Here is a 20,128-nt window from a genome sequence, read left to right as displayed (position 1 = left end):
CCTTCAACTTGAAAAAACTATCGAAAATTCCTTGATTATATGGAGATTGGTCAGTTTTGAATCCTGTTTATCTTATGTTTACTCTTGCTCTGGATCTTCGCCCTCTCCATCCTCTGATGAGCTGCTCCTCCAATAAGTTGTGAGATAGCACCTTTGACAGTAGCAATCACAGTGCTACTAGCTGAATATGGGCATATTTAATACGTCCAGGTTTACATTTGTCAAAGGCTGTTACATATCCAGATGTTGTAGACATAAAGTAACTTTAGATCCACTGTGCTAACGCTGTGACTTCTCTCAGGTTCACAGTTCATCCAAAAAGGCATTTGAGATGGGTTGAAGCTTGTCTGCATATCTTTATTTGAATTTAAAGATCCATTTTAAAAAATTGTAGTAACAAGTAACAAGAATGTGTGAAAAACAACAGATTTGCTGTGATCTCGGACATCTGGCAATTTTTTGTTAAGAGCTGTGTTTTGCGTTACAACCCAGGGCAACATGTTATTGTTGATGAGCAACTGTTTCCAACGAAGGTCCGTTACTGTTTCTTGTAATAAATCTCAAACAAGGCTGACAAATTTAGCATAAAGTTTTGGATTGCGGCAGATATGGAGACAAAGTACATGTGTAATGCTACTCCTTATTTAGGAAAAGATCCCAGCCTTCCCACGGTAAAAAGACTTTCCAAAATGTGTTGGAGAAAATTTGGTTGTTTTTCTTGTACAATTACAATAGCAAATAACAGAGACAGTAACACATAATCTCTCTCAAAAGTATTGTGCACACCTAAGCTATGATTTCCAACTGAAAATGTGAATTTCTACACATCTGATTGGCTCCAGCAAACCCCCGTGACCCTGTGTTAGGATATAGCAGGTTGGACAATGACTGACTGAATGTTTCAATGTATTATATCGGAACTGCCTCTATTTTCAGGATTACTATCAAGTCTAATGCGAGACCAAGCAAACATATTACATGATGGACCAAAGTGGATTGTGTTAGATGGAGATATAGATCCAATGTGGATTGAATCACTGAATACTGTAATGGATGACAATAAGGTTCGATGTCATTTTCTTATTATTTCTTTATTAATACTTGCATTAGTTAAACCAGTTCATGTTTCTGTTTTGACAAAAATATTCTAAGCTTGCAGTCATGTTATCTTTAGTATAAATTATATTATATTATCTCTTAATGTACAGTAAGTATATTTCAAATTTTCTTCAACACGTGTAGTATTTATTCTAAAAAGAGTTTATTTAAAGTACTAATATATATATAAAAAATGTATGTATGTATTATGTAGATCATGATTTACCTCTTCATTTGACAGGTTCTGACACTAGCCAGTAATGAGCGCATTCCACTTACACCCACAATGAGACTTGTTTTTGAAATCAGTCATCTAAGAACAGCAACTCCAGCCACAGTGTCCAGAGCAGGAATTTTATATGTTAACCCACAAGACCTTGGGTGGAATCCGTAAGTGTTTAGAGAACAAAAGTGTTAGCCACAATATTTCATTTGAACACTTATACAATACTTTTAATTAAAACAGACAAACAGAACAAAAGGTAATAGTGCAAGGATTATAAAAACAGTATAAACAGTATAAAAACAGTAATTATTTCTTGATCACATTCATGTCATGAGTCTCTAAATGAAAGTGAGAGTTTAAAAAAATCAGGCATTAAATGCAAACTCAGCAAACAAGGTCTTTTCTCTTCATGACAATTAAAAAAACAAAATTCTGGGTATATTCATGTATTTAATAGGATTATTAGAGTGTATTAAAAGTATTAGGCAATTGTAGATTTTGTGATCATGTTATCCATACTCTGAAACAGGCACCATAAGCAAAAATTACAGAACACCTGTGGGTCAGTATTGTGGTATAATTATACTGTAGTTTAATGTGATCCATGCATCTTGGTTATCACAACATAGGAAAATCACTGACACTCCACAGTGTATACTGTATGTCTTTTGAGTCTACTATTAGAAAGTAGATTATGTATGATATGTAGCCAGAGTTTTGATGATAAAGACTGAAGGTGCATATTTCTTAAGAAATTAACATTTACTTTAAAGTAGTGACAATCCACTAATATTTTGTGTCATGCAGTTATAAATAGTAGGTTGAAACTTTTTTTGGAAAAAAAAAGAATTTTGTTTAATTTCTATAGTACTGTGTATTTATCTCTTCAGATATGTTGCAAGTTGGATTGATACAAGAAGCCAGCAGTCAGAAAAAGCCAATTTAACAATTCTGTTTGATAAGTATGTCCCTCCTTGTTTAGAGCAATTGAGGTGCAACTTCAAGACAATTACTCCAATTCCTGAAAGCAGCATGGTTCAGGTACATGCTAATGTTCTTTTTAAGGTTTTAAAAAAACTAAATTGCTATCACTTTTATGCTGATGCTGTACCTTCTACTGTATTCACGTTCTTTATATTTCAAAGTTAGACTGCCTGATGTGTTTGTGGTATAGCTAGTGGTACAATGCCTTGTTATGGACTTTCATTGCCATTATATATTTTTTAACTTTATTTTGCTGTATAACTATTGCAGCAGATTGTTCTTGGTTATAGAATTTAGGGCCACACGTAGTGCACAAACAAGCTGTGTGAAGTGGAAGACTGTACTTGGTAACAACAAGGTGGGATAAGCTGCAATGCCTGTAAGATGGTGGGCACGTGTAAGAGGGATGTGTAAGGAGAAATGTGTTTGATGTGAATTTAAGGGACATATTATTTCATTTCATGCTAACCGGGGTATCTAGTATTAGGCTAAAGTTCAGTGATTGACTTTGTAGTTTGTATTTTTATAAATTGAATCAAATAGTTGTAAGCTGATCATCACTCTTGGTGAACAGGTACAGATGAATGAGGTTTTGGCTTGGTACAGCTTGGTACCTGGATGTTTAAAGTATCCTAGAAATACCAACCAGATGTCTCGGCTCTGAATGTGGTTAGCTCACAGCTCTCTGAAGGCTTTCTTCTGTATTCATAGAAAATATGTGACTAAAAAGTGGTTTGTTTCTCCTATGGCAACAAATGGCAATGTGGGTGGATATGTCAAGTTAAAAAAAAATAGAAAATGTATGCTTGACAAAACATTCAGGTGTGTTTGGAAACCTGAATAGCTGGTTTGAATGTTGGAGCATTTTTAAATGTGTTGGTTACTTTTGTTAAAGATTTTATCAAAATTTTTTATTACATATTTTGTAACAGTGAGTTATATTTAAAAAACTAGCAGACCTCGTGCACTTCGCTGCAGTCGCTGTAGTTGGAATAATTATGTATCTACATGCAACTTATAGAGCTTCTTTACTGTATATACAACATTTTTGGTTTGTCCTCATGGAGCCAAAATGTATAAATTTTCCCTATGATTAATTCGTGAACATGCTACATAAAAAATAGAAACGGGAAAAATGGCAACACCGCCGGGTACACCGGCACACCGCGTCTACTAAACACTAAGAAACACTAAAGGAAAAAATACTATTCAGTAAGTACTGCGTCTAGTAAACAGTAAATCAGTCAAAGGAGAAAGAGGACTAAACACTAAAGAAAAAGAACGGCAAGACCGCGTCAGCTGCGGAGCTCAGCTTGGAGCGAAATGAAGTGAATGAAATGAGGTGAATGGGAGGGGAGATGATCACGTGACTCCCCCACCCACCTTAACTCTCCATCCCTCCACAAACACACTAACACAGTCTCTCGGATCCCAACTCTCCTTTATATGTATAGGTAACAGTTGATAATAGACTGTATTTACATGTATTAGTAGTGTACATAAAGCATGTTTTTAATACCATTTTACAATGTTATGTGACTGAAATTGCTTTCATAAACAGCAGATTCCAACTCAAATGATGAAAAGGTTTATGTGCCCTTTTTCTCTTTTGGATGTGGAAGGCCAGTGGCTAATTATCATTGAGAAGTCATATACAGTTTTCAAAGAAGTACTTGATGAAGATTTAAAATTAGTTCTAAATTCTCAAGCTAAAATTGTTAGCTGCATTTTAACATGATAGATAGCTGGTCATTGTGACTCTTTGCTGATAAATTATAGTGTCAGAGAAATATTAAATCATTTTAATTGTTAGATAATGCAGCCAAGAGGTTTATTTAGTTCAATGGAAATAATAAATACACTTTTAATCACTGCAGCATAATTTAATTCACTTCATAAATTAAGTTGCTTTTATTTTTTTTACTTTTAGGACATGAATAACAACATTTTGCGTGACTTCACCATAGTGTAATACTCAGTCTCAACTCCACCTACCTGACCCCATGCCATGTCCTGCAGCAAGTAGTACTTGCTTCAGCCCTCACAACAGCATTTGTGTTACTGGTTTGCTGTCAAGGGTGGTTGTCAGAGCAAATTTTCTTAAGGAATAATGTGGTTGTTTCATGTGGACAGACAGGCAGAAATGGCTATCGTAATAGGGTACTTTTCGCATAATATACAAACATGCCTATAAAGGAATCATTCCACTTAATTTTAGTTGAAATGTATTTACATTTGAATGAGGCAGTATTAGTAACTGTGGCAGTAGGCAAAGTAAAGTTGTTGAGTGATCTTAAGGGCTATTGAAAGAGCCTGGGAATTTTACCAGGAAGTGGAAAAAAAACATTTAGGGAAATTCCTGAACTTAGCTTAAAAGCTAATATTAGAAGAATCTATTAAGGTTCAATATATTTTTGCGACTAAAGTTACTATGGTCATTCAAAAGCTCCACAGCTGCAAAACTGGTGAGATAGAGGTCTATCTGTAAATATGAAAGATACTGGATTCTGTGTTTTGGATGTTGTTGGGGCAGCCTTTTTAAAGATTCTTTTTTAATTCAGGACCTGTACCACAGAACAGTGGATTTAGGCATTGGACCTTTTAGGGCCAGAGACTGTGTTCTTTTAATTAAATGATTGTACTAAACAGCTTGTAATGCTGAAACGTCTGAAGCTATATCAGTGAAAATCACTTTCAAATCTGAGGTCTTAATTCTTTTCTGCAAGAGAAAGCAGCTGTCCCAGATGAAAGAGATGACGTACCTTAATGTTTTATTCATATATCAGATTAAAGAAAAGTTAGATTAACCATCATACTGCTGCATTAGTGTCAGTACTGTACCTTGGCTGGAGCAAAGTGGTCTATTTTCTTAACCCAACATATGGTTGTAAACTTTGAGTAGAAACCAAAATAATGATGTCATGAACTAAAACAGCTAAAATACAGTTTTGCCACATGGCTATGGTGCTCATTTTTTGTGACCAGGTGATTTGCTAAACATTTTGAAGGACATCAAAGTAGTGCTGCTGCAGTGCTGGAGTGAGAGGGGCTAGCTCAGGTGGTTTTGGCATCTATTTTCCTGCTTTGAGTGTAGTAATATAGCAACTGTGGGAAAGTGAGCTTTTATACTTTGAATTGAAAGTAGGTTAAATGAAATTCAATTGAGGTATTTTACAGATTACGTAGATTAGAATTATTTACAGATTAGATTGAAAGGTGAGTCATAGGGCATTGGTTTCAGGTTAGTTCACTTTCTAAAGCTAGGGGCCATGACACAGACAAGTTTTGGAAAAAGCTTATTGTATCACATCTTTTTTACAAACTATAAAAATCATAAAGGATTTAGTGCAGTGGTTTATTTGACAGTTAATTATTTAAAAAAATCAGCAAATTTAATTTATCAATCTAAGACAATTATTGGCTCACTGATACCAAATATGTTCTTCTTTGTTAGCAATTGTTATTTATATTCATACAAACAAGTTTCTGGATATAAATATAATTAAAAATGAATTGCCTATCCTATCATAAATATTGTGTTCCTTATTTATTTTTTTTTTTTTTTTTGCAGACTCTTTGTTTTTTGTTGGATTGTCTCTTAACTCCTGAGAATGCTCCCCCTGACTCACCTCGGGAACTCTATGAGCTTTATTTTGTCTTTGCCTGCATTTGGGCTTTTGGTGGTGGTGTATATCAAGATCATGTAAGTCTTGTTAAGTTTTAAGAGAATATGTTATAAAAATTACCAAGACTGTGATAATTATTCATTGGATCTATAGTACAATTTACTGTATACAGTATACCAATTTATAATGCTAAAGCTGCAAGCAGTAATTTCTTAAATGCATCTAATAACAAATTCATCCCAGATCACTTAAAGGGAAACCAAAAAAATAATATTTTTTAAAAACCACGTTGAACAGCAGAATATAAAAATCCTTTAATTAACCAATAGTTAAGGAGTAATTATTGAAAATACAAGGATGATATTTTTATTTCAGTTATAAGTTTCTGTTTTACTTTTATCCAACATATACTTTATTTGGTACAATGAATTAATCCCCCAGAGGAAATTGTCTTTTACACATGACTTTTGGAGGTCTTTAATTGGTTATAATGAAAATATATTTCTGCTGTTGTTTTCTTCTCCTGAAAAAGTGCTGATTAAAGATTGATTGAAAAGTAGGAAAGCTTTTCACATTTCTGTAGTTTATTTTCAGTAGTTATGTTGAAAAAATAAGCTTTATTTCTATAATGAAAACTACACCCATTCTTTGTGTTTTAAAGATCAACTGGTAATTACAGTTTATATTTCTTACTAAGAATAGCTAGAAATCAGTTTTAATTTAGGGGTAAAGATGACAACATTTTCAAATCTGTTTTTATTATTAGTTTTTACAGAATATGTAAACATTTTTTCCTGAATCATTGAAATGCTGTTATAGAATTTATTTGATCATTTGCTTACCCATTTATTTTATTGCACTGTTGTTGAGGGCTAAAGCCTATCACAACAGTGTCAGGTGAAAAGGAGTAATCTATCCTTAATAGTGTGTTTGCGCATCCTAGAAATTACCTACTCTCAGTGAAGTGGAAAATGGAGCATACCCTTTTTCAGTTCTATGGTTTTCTTTATCAAGAAATAACTAAAAGTCATCATGTTCTTATCATTTCTTATATTAAATAAATCTAACCTCAGGTGACAAAACATTTTACTTTGTAATTGACTTCTTGCTGAAAGAATGTGTGTATATGCGCAAAAGGATGTGTAGTAGCAATGATGTTTACAATTATTAAGTTAAGTGGTCTTTCTAACAAAACAGATAGTTAAAATTATGAAATATATAGAAATGTATTTTTCCTCTGACATTCTTAGTGCTTCTAATGTATTTTACTAAATTAGTACACTTTTTTTATCACACTGTGCTTTCTGGTTATTTTAAAGAACATTAATTTTGTCATTAAAGGTCTCTTTCTCTACACCAGTCTCTCTTTCAATTACCTTGTGCCAGTAACATCTTTCTTTTTAATTGAAATAAATTCCATGTGGAATGGACAAGTGGTATGGGAATAGAAATTACTGTCAGAGTAGATGAGAGGGAGACACAGACTCCTGCAGTTGCTTGAAAGGCTCCTACGCTGCCTTCCTCACTTCACTGTGCTCCCTAAAAAAGATAAGAAAATTAAGACAGTGCACTGGATGAAATACATTAACATTACATATACTTATTTAATACTTAATTGAGCTCCTTTGCAAAGTACTCTGTATTCAGCTCCTATGTCTCTTAAACCACCTGTTTAAATTAACAAACACCATTGACTTAACATTTTCATTCGTAAACTTGTTAGTGTTAGTCCACACCCACAGATCAGTATACCTGTATAGTTTCAAATACCAAAAATGGTGTCCACCATGAACATAGGGATGTGTAATTTTAAATGGGTAAGGCATTAACATTAAAACATCTTTCCTCTCCAAAGAAGCTATCTTAGTATTTAAAGAAATGTGTAGTCTTACCTTGCATAATTATTCCAGTGCACCCAAAAGACAATGACTTGGGTTATAGGAGAAATTACAGTGCTGTAGTTTTTCTGGTCGGTCTCTTTAATGACATTTTTATTACAACAAATTAACACAGTTACTCAAAAAGATGTAAAACTACTATGTTGAAGTTTTACATGGTCAAAGATTGCAGTCTGCCCAAATTATATCCAGGCAATATAATATTTTATTTAATCCATGTATTGCATGTGGCATTTGGGAGGTTAAAATGCAGGACAGGCTTTCGAAGAACAGTATGAGAACTTTAACTTAAATACTGAAGCTTTATCTGTGATTAAATGGAAGGGCAGGGATTGGGATGCTCATCCCTTAGACCCTGCATATCAAGTTTTATTAAAATTACATTTGTTTGCCACTGAATCTTTTTATAGTTGTGGTGGTGACATTATAAAGGTGAAAAAGAGCAACCTTTGTCGCACTGTCCACGAAGTTTCAGCAACTATTGTATCCCTGCATATAACCCACATTATTTTGCCAAGCTGGAATCCCAGGAGTTGTGGATGTTATTGATTGTTCACTGGCTGGCAATACATGTGATTTTTGAAATTTTGACAGCTATCATCTGTAAGCAAATTTTGAGGAAGGATTATATTGTGGAGTTCTAATGAACCATTAAAATTGAAAAATAAATCTTTGCATGTCTGTCATTTTGTATGCATACCAGTCCATTAAAAACCTGCACCATCGCTGTGGCATGCACAGTCAAGCATGACATTGCAATTAATTGGGATGACTCACCTCTTTCATTTCGAAGGCTGTTTCAACAGACTTACAACTGGACCACAGACACAGGAAAGAGAAGAAATGGTGTCCCAGCATAGGATCATGAATGATCACTATTAAATTTTTGAATGTTTTTTTTATTTCTTTGTTTATGGAAACTTCAATTTTCTACTTTGATCACACTTGGAGAGTAGCAGCTGTTGTTTAGGGTTTGTTGACGTTGAGAACAGGTTTAAAAAGTGCAGAAGTCTGAGATCAGTGTGAAAGATCTCTGCTATTGGTTTTAACATGTTACACAAGTTTGGTCTACAGATGCATACTAACCATGGTTAAAGTCCTCTTAGTTTCAGTTCATTGTAATTGACCCCTTGAGACTCATTTTTCACTATGTGTGTCAAGTAACTAGATAGTCTATCATATAGGTTTTCAATATAGTTTGTTTGTGGGGTGTAAAGATAAAAGTTTGTATGCATATTGAATGGTACCTTTTTCAGCAATGTTTAGAAGTTATGTATGGTATATTGAGTTGTTTTTTTTGTTTTTTGTTTTTTTCTTTTTAAGCTTATTGATTACCGAGTGGAATTTAGTAAATGGTGGCTTAAGGAGATGAAAACTGTCAAGATTCCAGCCCAGGGGACTGTTTTTGACTATTACCTTGACTCAAAAACTAGAAAGTTTTTACACTGGAATGATAAAGTACCTGTGTTTGAGATGGAACCAGACATACCTTTACAGGTGTGTAGCTAAGTTCAAACTAAGGAGTTTGTTTTTGCCAATTAATTTCTCAGCACCTTTCTAATTTGTAAGATTTTCTATAAGTTATCAATTTTTTCTTTAAATTTACAGAGTTTCTTCTCCCAGATTTAAATACCTTATTAATTGTTGGTAAATCCTTTAAACAGTTATAATTCTTTTTTAATTTTGGGGACCATTTTTTTAAATTTATTTCAGACCTGCAGGGAACCAGACCATATCCTAGGAGCTTATGGCCCATAATATAAACTGATTTTAGATGAGGCATCATTTGGTCACAAGCACATAAAAACACAAGGCCACATTTATTCATACAGGGACAATTTTTAATATTCAAAGTATATTTGTCTGTCCTGTTAAGAAAATTATGGCAGGGAATTATTTAATTCTCGAATTAATAAAGAAATGTTGAAAATAACAAATTGGGAAGTACCTTCTTTTCGAAGAATAATCAACATTTGCAGAATGTATGAGACAGTTAATGAGTCACAACATATAGCTATAGTGCATTCATTCTTTGTGCTCTGGGTCTTCATTTGACTCAGTATTACCCTTTCTTGGTGCAATATTGATGTGCCATGCTGAAATACTAACTTTATAAAACTCATAATTTGTGTAAATCTTACATTTAAGAACACATTTTCTCATACTGTAATTGTATTAATAGATGGAATTTTTTCCACATTCTCTAAATGAATCTTTACACTGCTTGTACTATAAATTCAAATCACAAATAGATAAATAGCTTTTTTCAAGCTTGCCAAGGGCTTACTGGTCCTAACCTACTATTGACGACCCCTTTCATAAAAATATGTTTAATAGAAATTAAAAAGCCCAAATGAAGCTGTGATTTTTGCTTTGTCCCTTTGCAGAACTTAATCTATACAATTATTGACAAGGTTTAATGAAATTTACACATGTAGTTTATTGGACACCATAATTATTCATATTTATAAACAGTTGTGGTGTCTACAGAATTATTTTATTATGCGATGTTTGTATTGAATTGTATATTATGAAATTGTTTTATGCTATGATTTAACAGTGGTAAGGAGCATTACACCTTTGATATCTTAAACATTGGCAAGAAGCCACATAAGTGTTTTAGTCCATTTGTAAATATCCATCTATCCATTTTCTATCCCATGTAATTCAGTTAGGTGTTGGGAGTACTAAATACCCTTGATGTTCAAATATTGTGACACGTTTATATTTTAGTCATTTTGTTAATTTAAGTTTGACTTTCCTCCACCTAACACAACCATCAATTTGTGCATTTTAATTCCAGGGGGTGTTTGTGCACACTTCTGAAACAACCTGTCACAGGTTCTTCATGGATTTGCTTTTGAATAAAGGCAAGCCAGTAATGCTGGTGGGCAGTGCAGGGGTTGGAAAAACTGCATTGGTTACAGACATAATAGCAGAACTTTCTGATGATTACATAGTATCAAAAGTACCTTTTAACTATTACACAACATCTTCAATGTTGCAAAGTAAGTATAGTTCAACTAGAATGTATTTGCAATGACTGTTTTATCTTTTTCTTCATTAAAAACAATCAATATGAATTTAAATGAGCAAACTAAATTATTTAAATATGTATGTATATTTACACTTAGCATCATTTTCTCATAACTTTTAGTGACATTTGTTATATGTTATTTATTTTAACAGAGGTACTTGAAAAACCCCTAGAAAAGAAAGCTGGTCGGAATTATGGCCCACCAGGAAATAAAAAGCTTATTTACTTTGTTGATGACCTTAACATGCCTGCAGTTGACACATATGGAACAGTTCAACCTCATACTCTAATTCGGCAACATCTAGACTGCAAGCACTGGTAGGTATTGTGTAAATTGTCTGATTATCTTATATGTAGTGTGTTTTTCTGATTATCATCTTATACCTAATTGCTTTCAGTTTAAAATAAATCATTAAAATATGCATTGTGATATAGCCTATTCTAATGTTGCATACATTTATTTATTTTACTGGTATTTTTCATGTCATACTGTAAGTACATCTTTCTATGCATTTCTTTCCAAGGTATGACAGACAAAAGTTAAACCTTAAAGAAATTCACAATTGTCAATATGTTGCTTGCATGAATCCAGCAGCTGGAAGCTTCACAATCAATACTCGGCTACAGGTATTTTTTTATATTGTCAATGTGTATTATAGTTGGTTTTAGTTTATTATATAATGATATACCTAAATATGGTGCAAAAAAAGTAAGAATTTCTGTTATTCAAAATTTCCCAAAGTCATCTTTTTGGTAAAAAATACAATAAAAACACATCTAATATAAAAACAAAATATGTACTTTAAACTATGAAGTCATGATTTTATATGCATTGTATATAAAATATCCATAGATATGTATATAGATATAGAGATTGTGATGTGCTAGTCCCTGTCTTGCACCCCAAAACACGAGGCTGAGTCCAAGTACTTTAGCAAAACTAGCTTTATTCAGCTTGAAACAGGAACAACACGGTTATTTATTGTAGCAGGATCTACCACTCTTTTATACACAGACACAGCAATCAGGCAGGGTTGTGGTCAGGTTAGTAGCCAAGTAATACTGTTCCCTGCATTTATAATGTTCCTTGCATCACCTATCGACAACAGGTGCCTGTAGTGCGACTGCAGTTTGCTGTAGTTTCCTTGCCGTTGGATAAGCTGTCTTCCACAGACGCGGCGATCACACTTCGGGAGGCTCTTCAGCATGTCGTCCCATTGGAGGGGAGTCCCAAAACAGTTTAGAAACCTCACAGTATACAATAGATACTGTATATAGACAGATGTTTGTAATAAGTTTAAATATTCTAATAATGTATTTTTTGTCACTGTGAGACTAATATTTTGATATAATTATATGCATTGCCATATAACAATGTTAATGACTATTCCTCATGCTATCTTTTTAAAAACATGCAGTAAAAATTTTCAGGAAAAAAGGCTTACAATATTTTAAGTAGTTTCTTACATAGTTTTATAATTCTGATGTGACAGTTTCAATGGAAACCTAAACTCTTTAGTAAGTTTAAAACATAGTATTTAATATACTACCAATATAGACATTATCTACACTGAGCCTTGTTTAATTCAGCTTGTGAGGAGTGGTCCGTGGTGCTGTGCTGATTTTAAATAAATAATCGTGCTCCGAAAGGTGCAGGTCACATATCAGGTGCGGGTGTATGCAAGTGTGTTTTGCTCCGTGGTTAAGTGGGATGTAGGCTGATCATGCTGCACACATGTGCATAGAAGGATAAATCAGTTAGATGCTTCTTTGGGGCCATGGAGAAGACAGCTCCTTGCACCTGCACCCAATTAGGTAGTAAAGTTAAATGTTGCTTACAGGGGAACAATAGAGGAGAGAGGACAGATGAGACAGAACGGGGGTGGAGGTTAAAGGCTGGAGAGAAGTGCAGAAGTGGGAGAACACATAAAAGGAAGAAGCAGATGGATGGAAATGTGAGCCCCAGGGGTTAAGTGTGTGGTTGGTGCTCGAGGGGGCTGTAGGAGCTAGGGACTCCCACTCAAAGCTGGGATGGCAGATGTAGTGGAGGTTTGGCGGCACAGCCCTCCATGGATCGTCATGGGATGGGCAGCAGGGACACTAGCCAGAATTGAAGGTTGTCTGCATTCTGCACCTGTTGGTTGATGTCTCTGCACGCTGTGATGTCTGAAGAGAATAAGCTGGAGAGATGTTGATTGTAAAGGGATGCACCTGGGCTCAGGATTTTAGAAGACTGCTTCTTGCTGTTTTTAACCTCATTTTATGGATATTTATTTGGATTACTTTTAACCTCCACCATCACAGACTTTTTATGGATTATTTATTTATTTATTTATTGATTAAAAATTTTTGATCACTGCACTTTTGAACACTTTTTGTTTGACTTTAAAAGCACTTGGCATCTTTTTTGCACCTTCCTCTTGCCTTGTGTGGTGTCCTCGTTTGCTTGGCTTATCCCTCAGAAATGTTATTGGCAGTGGAGGATTCAAATGGCTTCTGGATGGAATTGGAAATGTGGAGCTGACCTGCACCGTCACATTTACTGGTGGCCATGGGATGTGCTGGCGATGGGGAATGAACACTGGACAAAGAAACCGCAAGTGGGATAAATGCCTGACTTTTAAAGAACCCACGATACTCAAGTCCAGAAAGGAATGTTTTAAGAACTGAAGTTTTTAATAGACTTATTTATTGATCGTTTTAATCGTCATTTTAAAGTTCTTGTTTTTTTTAATGTGTTATTTTTATGAAGGGGGCTTGAGTTTTCATCTTAAGGGGTTTGTTTTAGAGCTTTTATTATGTATTTGGGTTTAGTGCAGTGTGGGGCCATGCTGTGGACCCATGCCACTAGCTGCACTGGGTTAGGTGAGGCATGGAGCCTTTCCATGCAACTAGCGACTTTAAGTGGGGAGAGGTGAGTGGTAAAGTGAGGTCCGCGTCTGGTGGGCAAATTTTAAATAAGTAATTGCTGCTGTTGCTTCTTTGGGTGGGGGTGTGGTAGAGTGGCAAGAACAGTTCCCATTTGTGATGCAGGATCACCTGCCACCTTAATTGGCTCTGGGAGCTGCTGATTGCTGCAGCTGTGCAACATCAATGTTATAAAATGGAAGCACAAGTGTTGGACAAGCAAAAGAATGGAAGTTAAAGAAAGGCAGGAGTTAGACAATGCAGGTGTGAGGAAAGGAAGCAGACGGACAGGAATGAAGCCCCAGAAAGGAGCGTGTGTGGTCAGTGCTTAGGAGAGGGCTAAGGGATTGCTTCTGCAGAGCCATCAGGTAGCAGGAGTGACTATTATGTTCATGAATGTACTGTCATGGGGAGGAGCTAACAAAGTGTCACTTTACTGGTTAGTCAAACAGAAAATTTTGGTGATGCTGTATTGACCATTCAGCAAAAATATGAGAATGAAAGACAATGTTCTGATTCAGGACCTTTGCAGATAATTTGTGCTGAAATGCAGAAGATTAGATATATTTGAATTCATTGTTAATGTTTTTTAAATTAAAGATTGCGTTGGAATAACTGAAACATTTAGTTAAAATCTTTATTAGGATTATACAAGAGTATTTCAATAAAATGCTAAAAATACATTTTCAGTCTTTTCTGTGCATTGCCACCAGTGTACAGAAACAGCAGACCTGTCTCTAAATCTAAGATAAAATATAAATGCTTAATTTTATGTAAATCTATCACAGGAAAATGTTATATAACTAATTATGTTCTTCATATGTGAAATATTACATAACACTTCATTCTGTACACAAATATGCACATTTTGTTGAGTTGATACAAGTATTCTAAAACCAATGACAATTTCTGTTTAATGTGTCACATGGCGATTATAATCCATTGTCCCCGAGCAAAATGTAGAACAAAAATTTGTCCATGCCTATCTAACTAGCTCTGCAATTTTTTCAAAGACTAACCTGTTACTGAAAATGTATGGAAGTATCAATCACTTTTCTGTATTTTAATATGAAAAAAGTATCAAATTACTCACTAATGAATACCTATACACATACTACTAGAAATGCAAAACAATCATAAAATAATTATACATTTTCTTTTTTATCAGCACTATTTATTAACAACTGATTCTACAGTACTAACATTTACTCACTTGTTTCACAATTCATTAAACTAGTGACACTTAGAGTTCTGGAAGGTTATGGGGAAAAATGAGGTGTGGGAACATACAGGGAGATTACATGACACTTGGATGTATAAATTTAGTTTTGTTTATTTTTTATTGGGTAGTACTATTAACAACAATCATTTAAAAAATATTGAGTATAGATATTAAATTATGATATGTGTTATATTATTTAAAAAGATGAACTACATGCATGCTTTTTCTGTAGGCATTATGATATGGTAAATGCTAATTGTCTTACCGAGATAATCAACCCACTTTTATAAAATTTAATTTGTAATTAGAAATCTGGATTGAAAAAAATGTGTTAAAAGACAGGTTGAAAGGGTAGTGTTAATGGAATTATATTGGTTAAGTTTATAATGTATGCATTTTGTAAACAGCAAGAGACTGTGTAATATATACTTTGTATTACAGCCAAGATATTTTTTTACATTGCAACTAATTAAGCCTGAAAGCTTATATATTATTTACACACATTATGGAACTGACAGAATATGAAAATTTTTAATGTATCTTTCTCATAAAAAGCAAGAAAGCATGCCATGTTTAATACAGTCAAGATACAGTATTTTAACAATGTAGCTAAATAAGGTTATAAGGCTTGTATGATATTTACACAAATGAAATAATTGACTATCACAAGTTTACATTATGAGTTGAATTTCACCCTATGCAAACTACAGTTAAAATTCCATTACAACGAATATCTTTACAACAAAGTATTTTTATGGTCCCGACATCTTCCCCATATGACATGAGTCTATAGAAATCTCGTTACTACGAAGTACATTCAGCAGACTCTTTCATTACAACGAAGTGCAGAAAAGACCTTGAAATGCCTGAATGAATCATCCACAGAGCAGTTAGTTCTGTAGCCGCCAAACAGAAACACTGTAATTTTTTTTTTTCTTTCTTCGAACTTTACTCGTACTTTTTTTTTTTGCCTTTTTTGTTTTCTGCGGTTTTCAATGATACCTTTTGCTTGTTGCTCATCAACATTTGAAAAACATCAATTGGAATTTAACTCATTGTCACCCTCCTATAGAAGCAGCAGACACGAAAAAACGATAACAGTTCACATTAGAAAAAAAAAAATTTTTTTGCAGCTCTCGATTGCGGCAAAAAGAAAAAAGACGCCAGTGCATTCTGAATTTCACCATCGACACTGTTAACTTTCTGGAAAGACAGAGCAAAAAAAAATCTCGGGTTGCAAACGTATGTGAACTGCTGCATTTGAAGACGTCGAAAAAACAGTTTTTAATGTGGTTCAGTGATGCTTGTTCAAGAAACATTCCTATTAATGGGGCATCATTCACAAAAATGTGAGGTTTGTAAATTCTCTTGGGAGCTCCCCCAACTAGATTGTACGCTGAAGAGTGTCTCGAAGTCCGATCTCCGCGTCTGTACGGGGCAATAGCAGGCTCAAAGCTATGCTGCGTCTCTCTGTCAAAGTAAACAGAAAAGATCTCGATGGGTGATGCAAGGTTAGGAGCACGTAAATTGTAAATGCAGATAACAGGATTACTTTGGTAACTGACCTGGCCACGACCCTGCCTGACTGCTGTGTCTGTGTATAGCAGAGTGGCAGATCACGCTACAATAAATAACTGTGCCATTCCTGTTTCAAGCTGAATAAAGCTGGTTTTGCTAAAGTACTGAGACTAAACCTCGTGTTTTGGGGTGCAAGACAGGGACTTACAGCACAATCCCGATCTTTTATGATTTGCTTCTGTGGCTCCTCACTGCACCACTGTGAGCCTCCTATTGCCCTGCCCCAGCAACGGACAAACAATCTTCTAGAGACGCTGCAATCACGCTTCAGGGCGCACTTCAGCATGTCATTCCCGTTGGGTGGGGGTGATTCTGGCTCCTGATTTATAACTGTGCTGCCCACAACATGCTTCCACATTTAGATAATGTTCGTGTTGAATTCCTCCCACCCAATTGCACAGCAGTGCTTCAGCCATTGGATATGGGCATCATTCGCACCCTGAAAGTGTATTATCGCAAGGAAATGCTGAGAAAAATTCTCGTCAGCATAACTTGTAGGCAGGAGGAGATTAAAATTAACACTAAAGAAGCTATTAAAATGATTGCAAATGCCAGGATACAAGTTAAAGAAAGCACTATAGTAACAAATACAGAATCTCATTACAACAAAATTTTCGTTACAACGCAATATTTTTTAGGTCCCTGGGAGTTCATTGTAACGAAATTTTACCTGTACATAATTACTGCAGAAAAACAGGGTGCATTTTAATTTTTTAATTTTTGTTTAATGATTTAAAAAGACAGATTTTGTTTTGATTTGATATACTTTATTAATTTCTGAGGGGAATTGCCTTTCAATGAAAAGTATATAATATGAATCATTAATAGGTATTAGCATTTTTCATTTTAGGCATGTTAAATTATTTCTTCTGGTCTCTTGCAATTTCTTAATTTTTCATATAGGATTTCTTTTTTTATGCAGCGTCATTTCTCAGTGTTTGCCGTGAATATCCCCTCTGCTGATGCATTGGATACAATCTATGGAAATATATTGAGTTTTCATTTCAAACAGCATCCTTTCAATCCAGCTGTGATAAAATCTGGAAGCATAGTGGTCCAGGCAGCCATCTGGCTCAGTCAGAAGATGGTTCAGAACTTTTTGCCAACAGCTATTAAATTTCATTACATTTTTAACTTGAGGGACCTTTCTAATATTTTTCAGGTAACTACATAATTCCAGTTATTTGAAGTTATTGTAAAAATTGGTATTAAATGATGGAGCCAGTACTTGTACATATACAGTAGCTGTGAAAGTCCTAAGTACTGTATATCTGGTTAATATTAAATTTATCATATTGATATTGCTTTAGACTAATACTGTACATCAAGAACTTACATTATAAAATTCCATTAGAGTGGCAGTCATTAAAAAACCTTGACAAACTTTAACACTAGAATTGCCAGACCCTACGAAAAACCTCGTAGATCTGTCCCACCTTAAATCGCTTTGCACCTCTCTATCAGCTTCTTTTGTCCTATAAATGTGTTGATAAGCAGCAAGCAGCCTGCTATCACATCCCCCAGCGCGCAGTTTTCTCTGCTCAAGTCTGTTTATCTGCGTGTCAGTTGCTTGGAGTTGTATAGAGTGAGAAGTCAAGCAAAATCACACCTTTTATAAATATTATATCATTATTTGGAACACATGCATTTCATGTGCGTTCCGTGTCTACAACGAAATATGTAAACACATTGTTAAAAAAGAAACGTTTTTCATGTTTTAGTAAGCATTGACAAAATGTAGACATGAACTTTATAATGTGTGAAGCCTACTATTTTTATTCTAAAATAGTAAGAATATGAGCAGCTCACTTCTCAAAACGTACTTGTCCGGGATCGAACCTGTGAAGTTTTTGATTACTAGTCAACAGCTGATACCGTTGCGCCACCGAAGCAATCGTAGCAAATGTGTGTCAATGTTAAACCCTAACGTGGGTTCCTTTTCTCTTGTTAAATTCTTGAATAAAAGCGCACTTGTTCTTTTGTATTTGTACCTTTTGTGAAAGTGTTTATTTGATATTTAGACTTCAGGCTTCACACATTATACACTTCATGTCTACATTTTGTCAATTATTACTAAAACATGAAAACGTTTCTGTTTTAATGATGTGTTTACATAGGTCGCTGAAGACACAGAACACACATGAAATGCATGTGTTCCAAATAACGATATAGTATTTATAAAAGGTGTGATTTTGCTTGACTTCTCACTCTATACAATTCCAAGCAACTGACACGCAGGAAAACAAACTTGATTTGAGAAAACTGTGTGCCAGTGCGGGATGTAATAGCAGACTGCTTGCTGAATATCAACAAATTTAAATGACAAAAGACACTGATGGAGAGGTGCAAAGCAATTTAAGATGGGACGGATCTACGAGTTTTTCGTAGGCTCTGGTAATTCTAGTGTTAAAAAGTAACTGGATGAGATATTGGTATAGGTTAGCTTATAGCTAAACACATGAGCATGGTGGACTAAATGGTCTTCTTTCATTTGACAATTTTCTGTTCTTATGTGTTGGGACAAATTCAGATGTAGCATGTGTATTCCTGGAAGTCCAATTGGTGCAAGATCAACCTCCCAGGAATAGCCATGTTTGATAGAGCATATCATTGGATCAGGGTGCCCAATGCAAACATCAGAGATGACCAGCTGCTTTAGGTGATAGCACTTCTCACTATGACACCCACTGTGAGGGTCTTTCAGCAACCATTGTTTCCTGATTCATTCCACTATGACATGCCCGAGGCCAACATATGCCACCAAATACTAAGATGGCCACCCAGGCCTCATGAAGACCTCTAACTCAGCTCATGTCAAACTTAGTTGTTTTGAAAATTTACAGAAACATGTTTTTGGTGTGTTTTAATTACAGTAATAGTGTCCCAAGGTCCGCGTGATCTGAATCTGTTTAGTTATTGTACTTTTTATCCAGTCTGTTTTTTTTTTTTGTACAAATTGGAGCATCAGTGTTTGTTTTAAAATACGGTTAAACTATTCTTTGAATATGTCATGTCACTTTTCCTGATATTTTTGTGAATCAGTTGTATTTTTAAATTCACTTTGTATTTCATTATATTCATTATACTGTGTTTTCTGTTGTCAGTCCTGGGAAAAGTGAGTATAATAACAAGTGTCTCATATTGTCATAATATCTTCGGTCAAGGCATGAAAAATCAAATCAAGTGTGTGAAGAGGAATTGGAGTTGGTGGGAGCATTTTTTACTTCAGTTATTCTAAAAACTGTCTAGTATAGCCAAAGAGTGGGAGTAAGAAGTAATTTTTATCTGAATAAGACAATATTTTGTGAGTGAAAACAGATCCTTAAGAGCATACCTAAAATTTGAACTTGGTTAATTAGGAACTTAAAGTGATTTACAGTAATTACAAAATTAAATTGCGTTGCCTTACATTACTAGTATTTCTGTATGATAACTTGACATAACTTCTAACTTGAAATAAAAAATCTACAAAAATCTTCCCTGTGGGGGCATATTCATAGTTCATGTTGTTTGTGAATGTAATCTGTAACATTACAGTACATGTTTCTGTTA

At 34.6% G+C, this 20,128-nt stretch overlaps 1 protein-coding gene across 2 annotated transcripts in view; it reads left to right on the top strand.

Annotated features, from left to right (window-relative positions):
• Window positions 1–20,128, top strand: part of LOC120515473 (dynein heavy chain 11, axonemal) — a 331,373-nt gene that overhangs the window by 175,120 nt on the left and 136,125 nt on the right. The window contains exons 41-49 of one of the 2 annotated variants that reach the window (XM_039736528.1): window positions 937–1,064; window positions 1,340–1,488; window positions 2,215–2,365; window positions 5,880–6,011; window positions 9,156–9,329; window positions 10,636–10,840; window positions 11,022–11,187; window positions 11,394–11,496; window positions 17,499–17,738. In XM_039736528.1, coding sequence (XP_039592462.1) covers window positions 937–1,064; window positions 1,340–1,488; window positions 2,215–2,365; window positions 5,880–6,011; window positions 9,156–9,329; window positions 10,636–10,840; window positions 11,022–11,187; window positions 11,394–11,496; window positions 17,499–17,738 — 1,448 coding nt within the window. Of the gene's footprint in view, window positions 1–936; window positions 1,065–1,339; window positions 1,489–2,214; window positions 2,366–5,879; window positions 6,012–9,155; window positions 9,330–10,635; window positions 10,841–11,021; window positions 11,188–11,393; window positions 11,497–17,498; window positions 17,739–20,128 lie in introns of those variants that run through there. The other variant, XM_039736527.1, reaches the window with a different exon arrangement.

The sequence above is a fragment of the Polypterus senegalus genome, chromosome 15 (assembly GCF_016835505.1).
Source record: "Polypterus senegalus isolate Bchr_013 chromosome 15, ASM1683550v1, whole genome shotgun sequence".
Lineage (NCBI taxonomy): Eukaryota > Metazoa > Chordata > Cladistia > Polypteriformes > Polypteridae > Polypterus > Polypterus senegalus.
The sequence above is the reverse complement of the archived record's forward strand: the minus strand, read 5'-3'. Positions and strand labels throughout refer to the sequence as shown.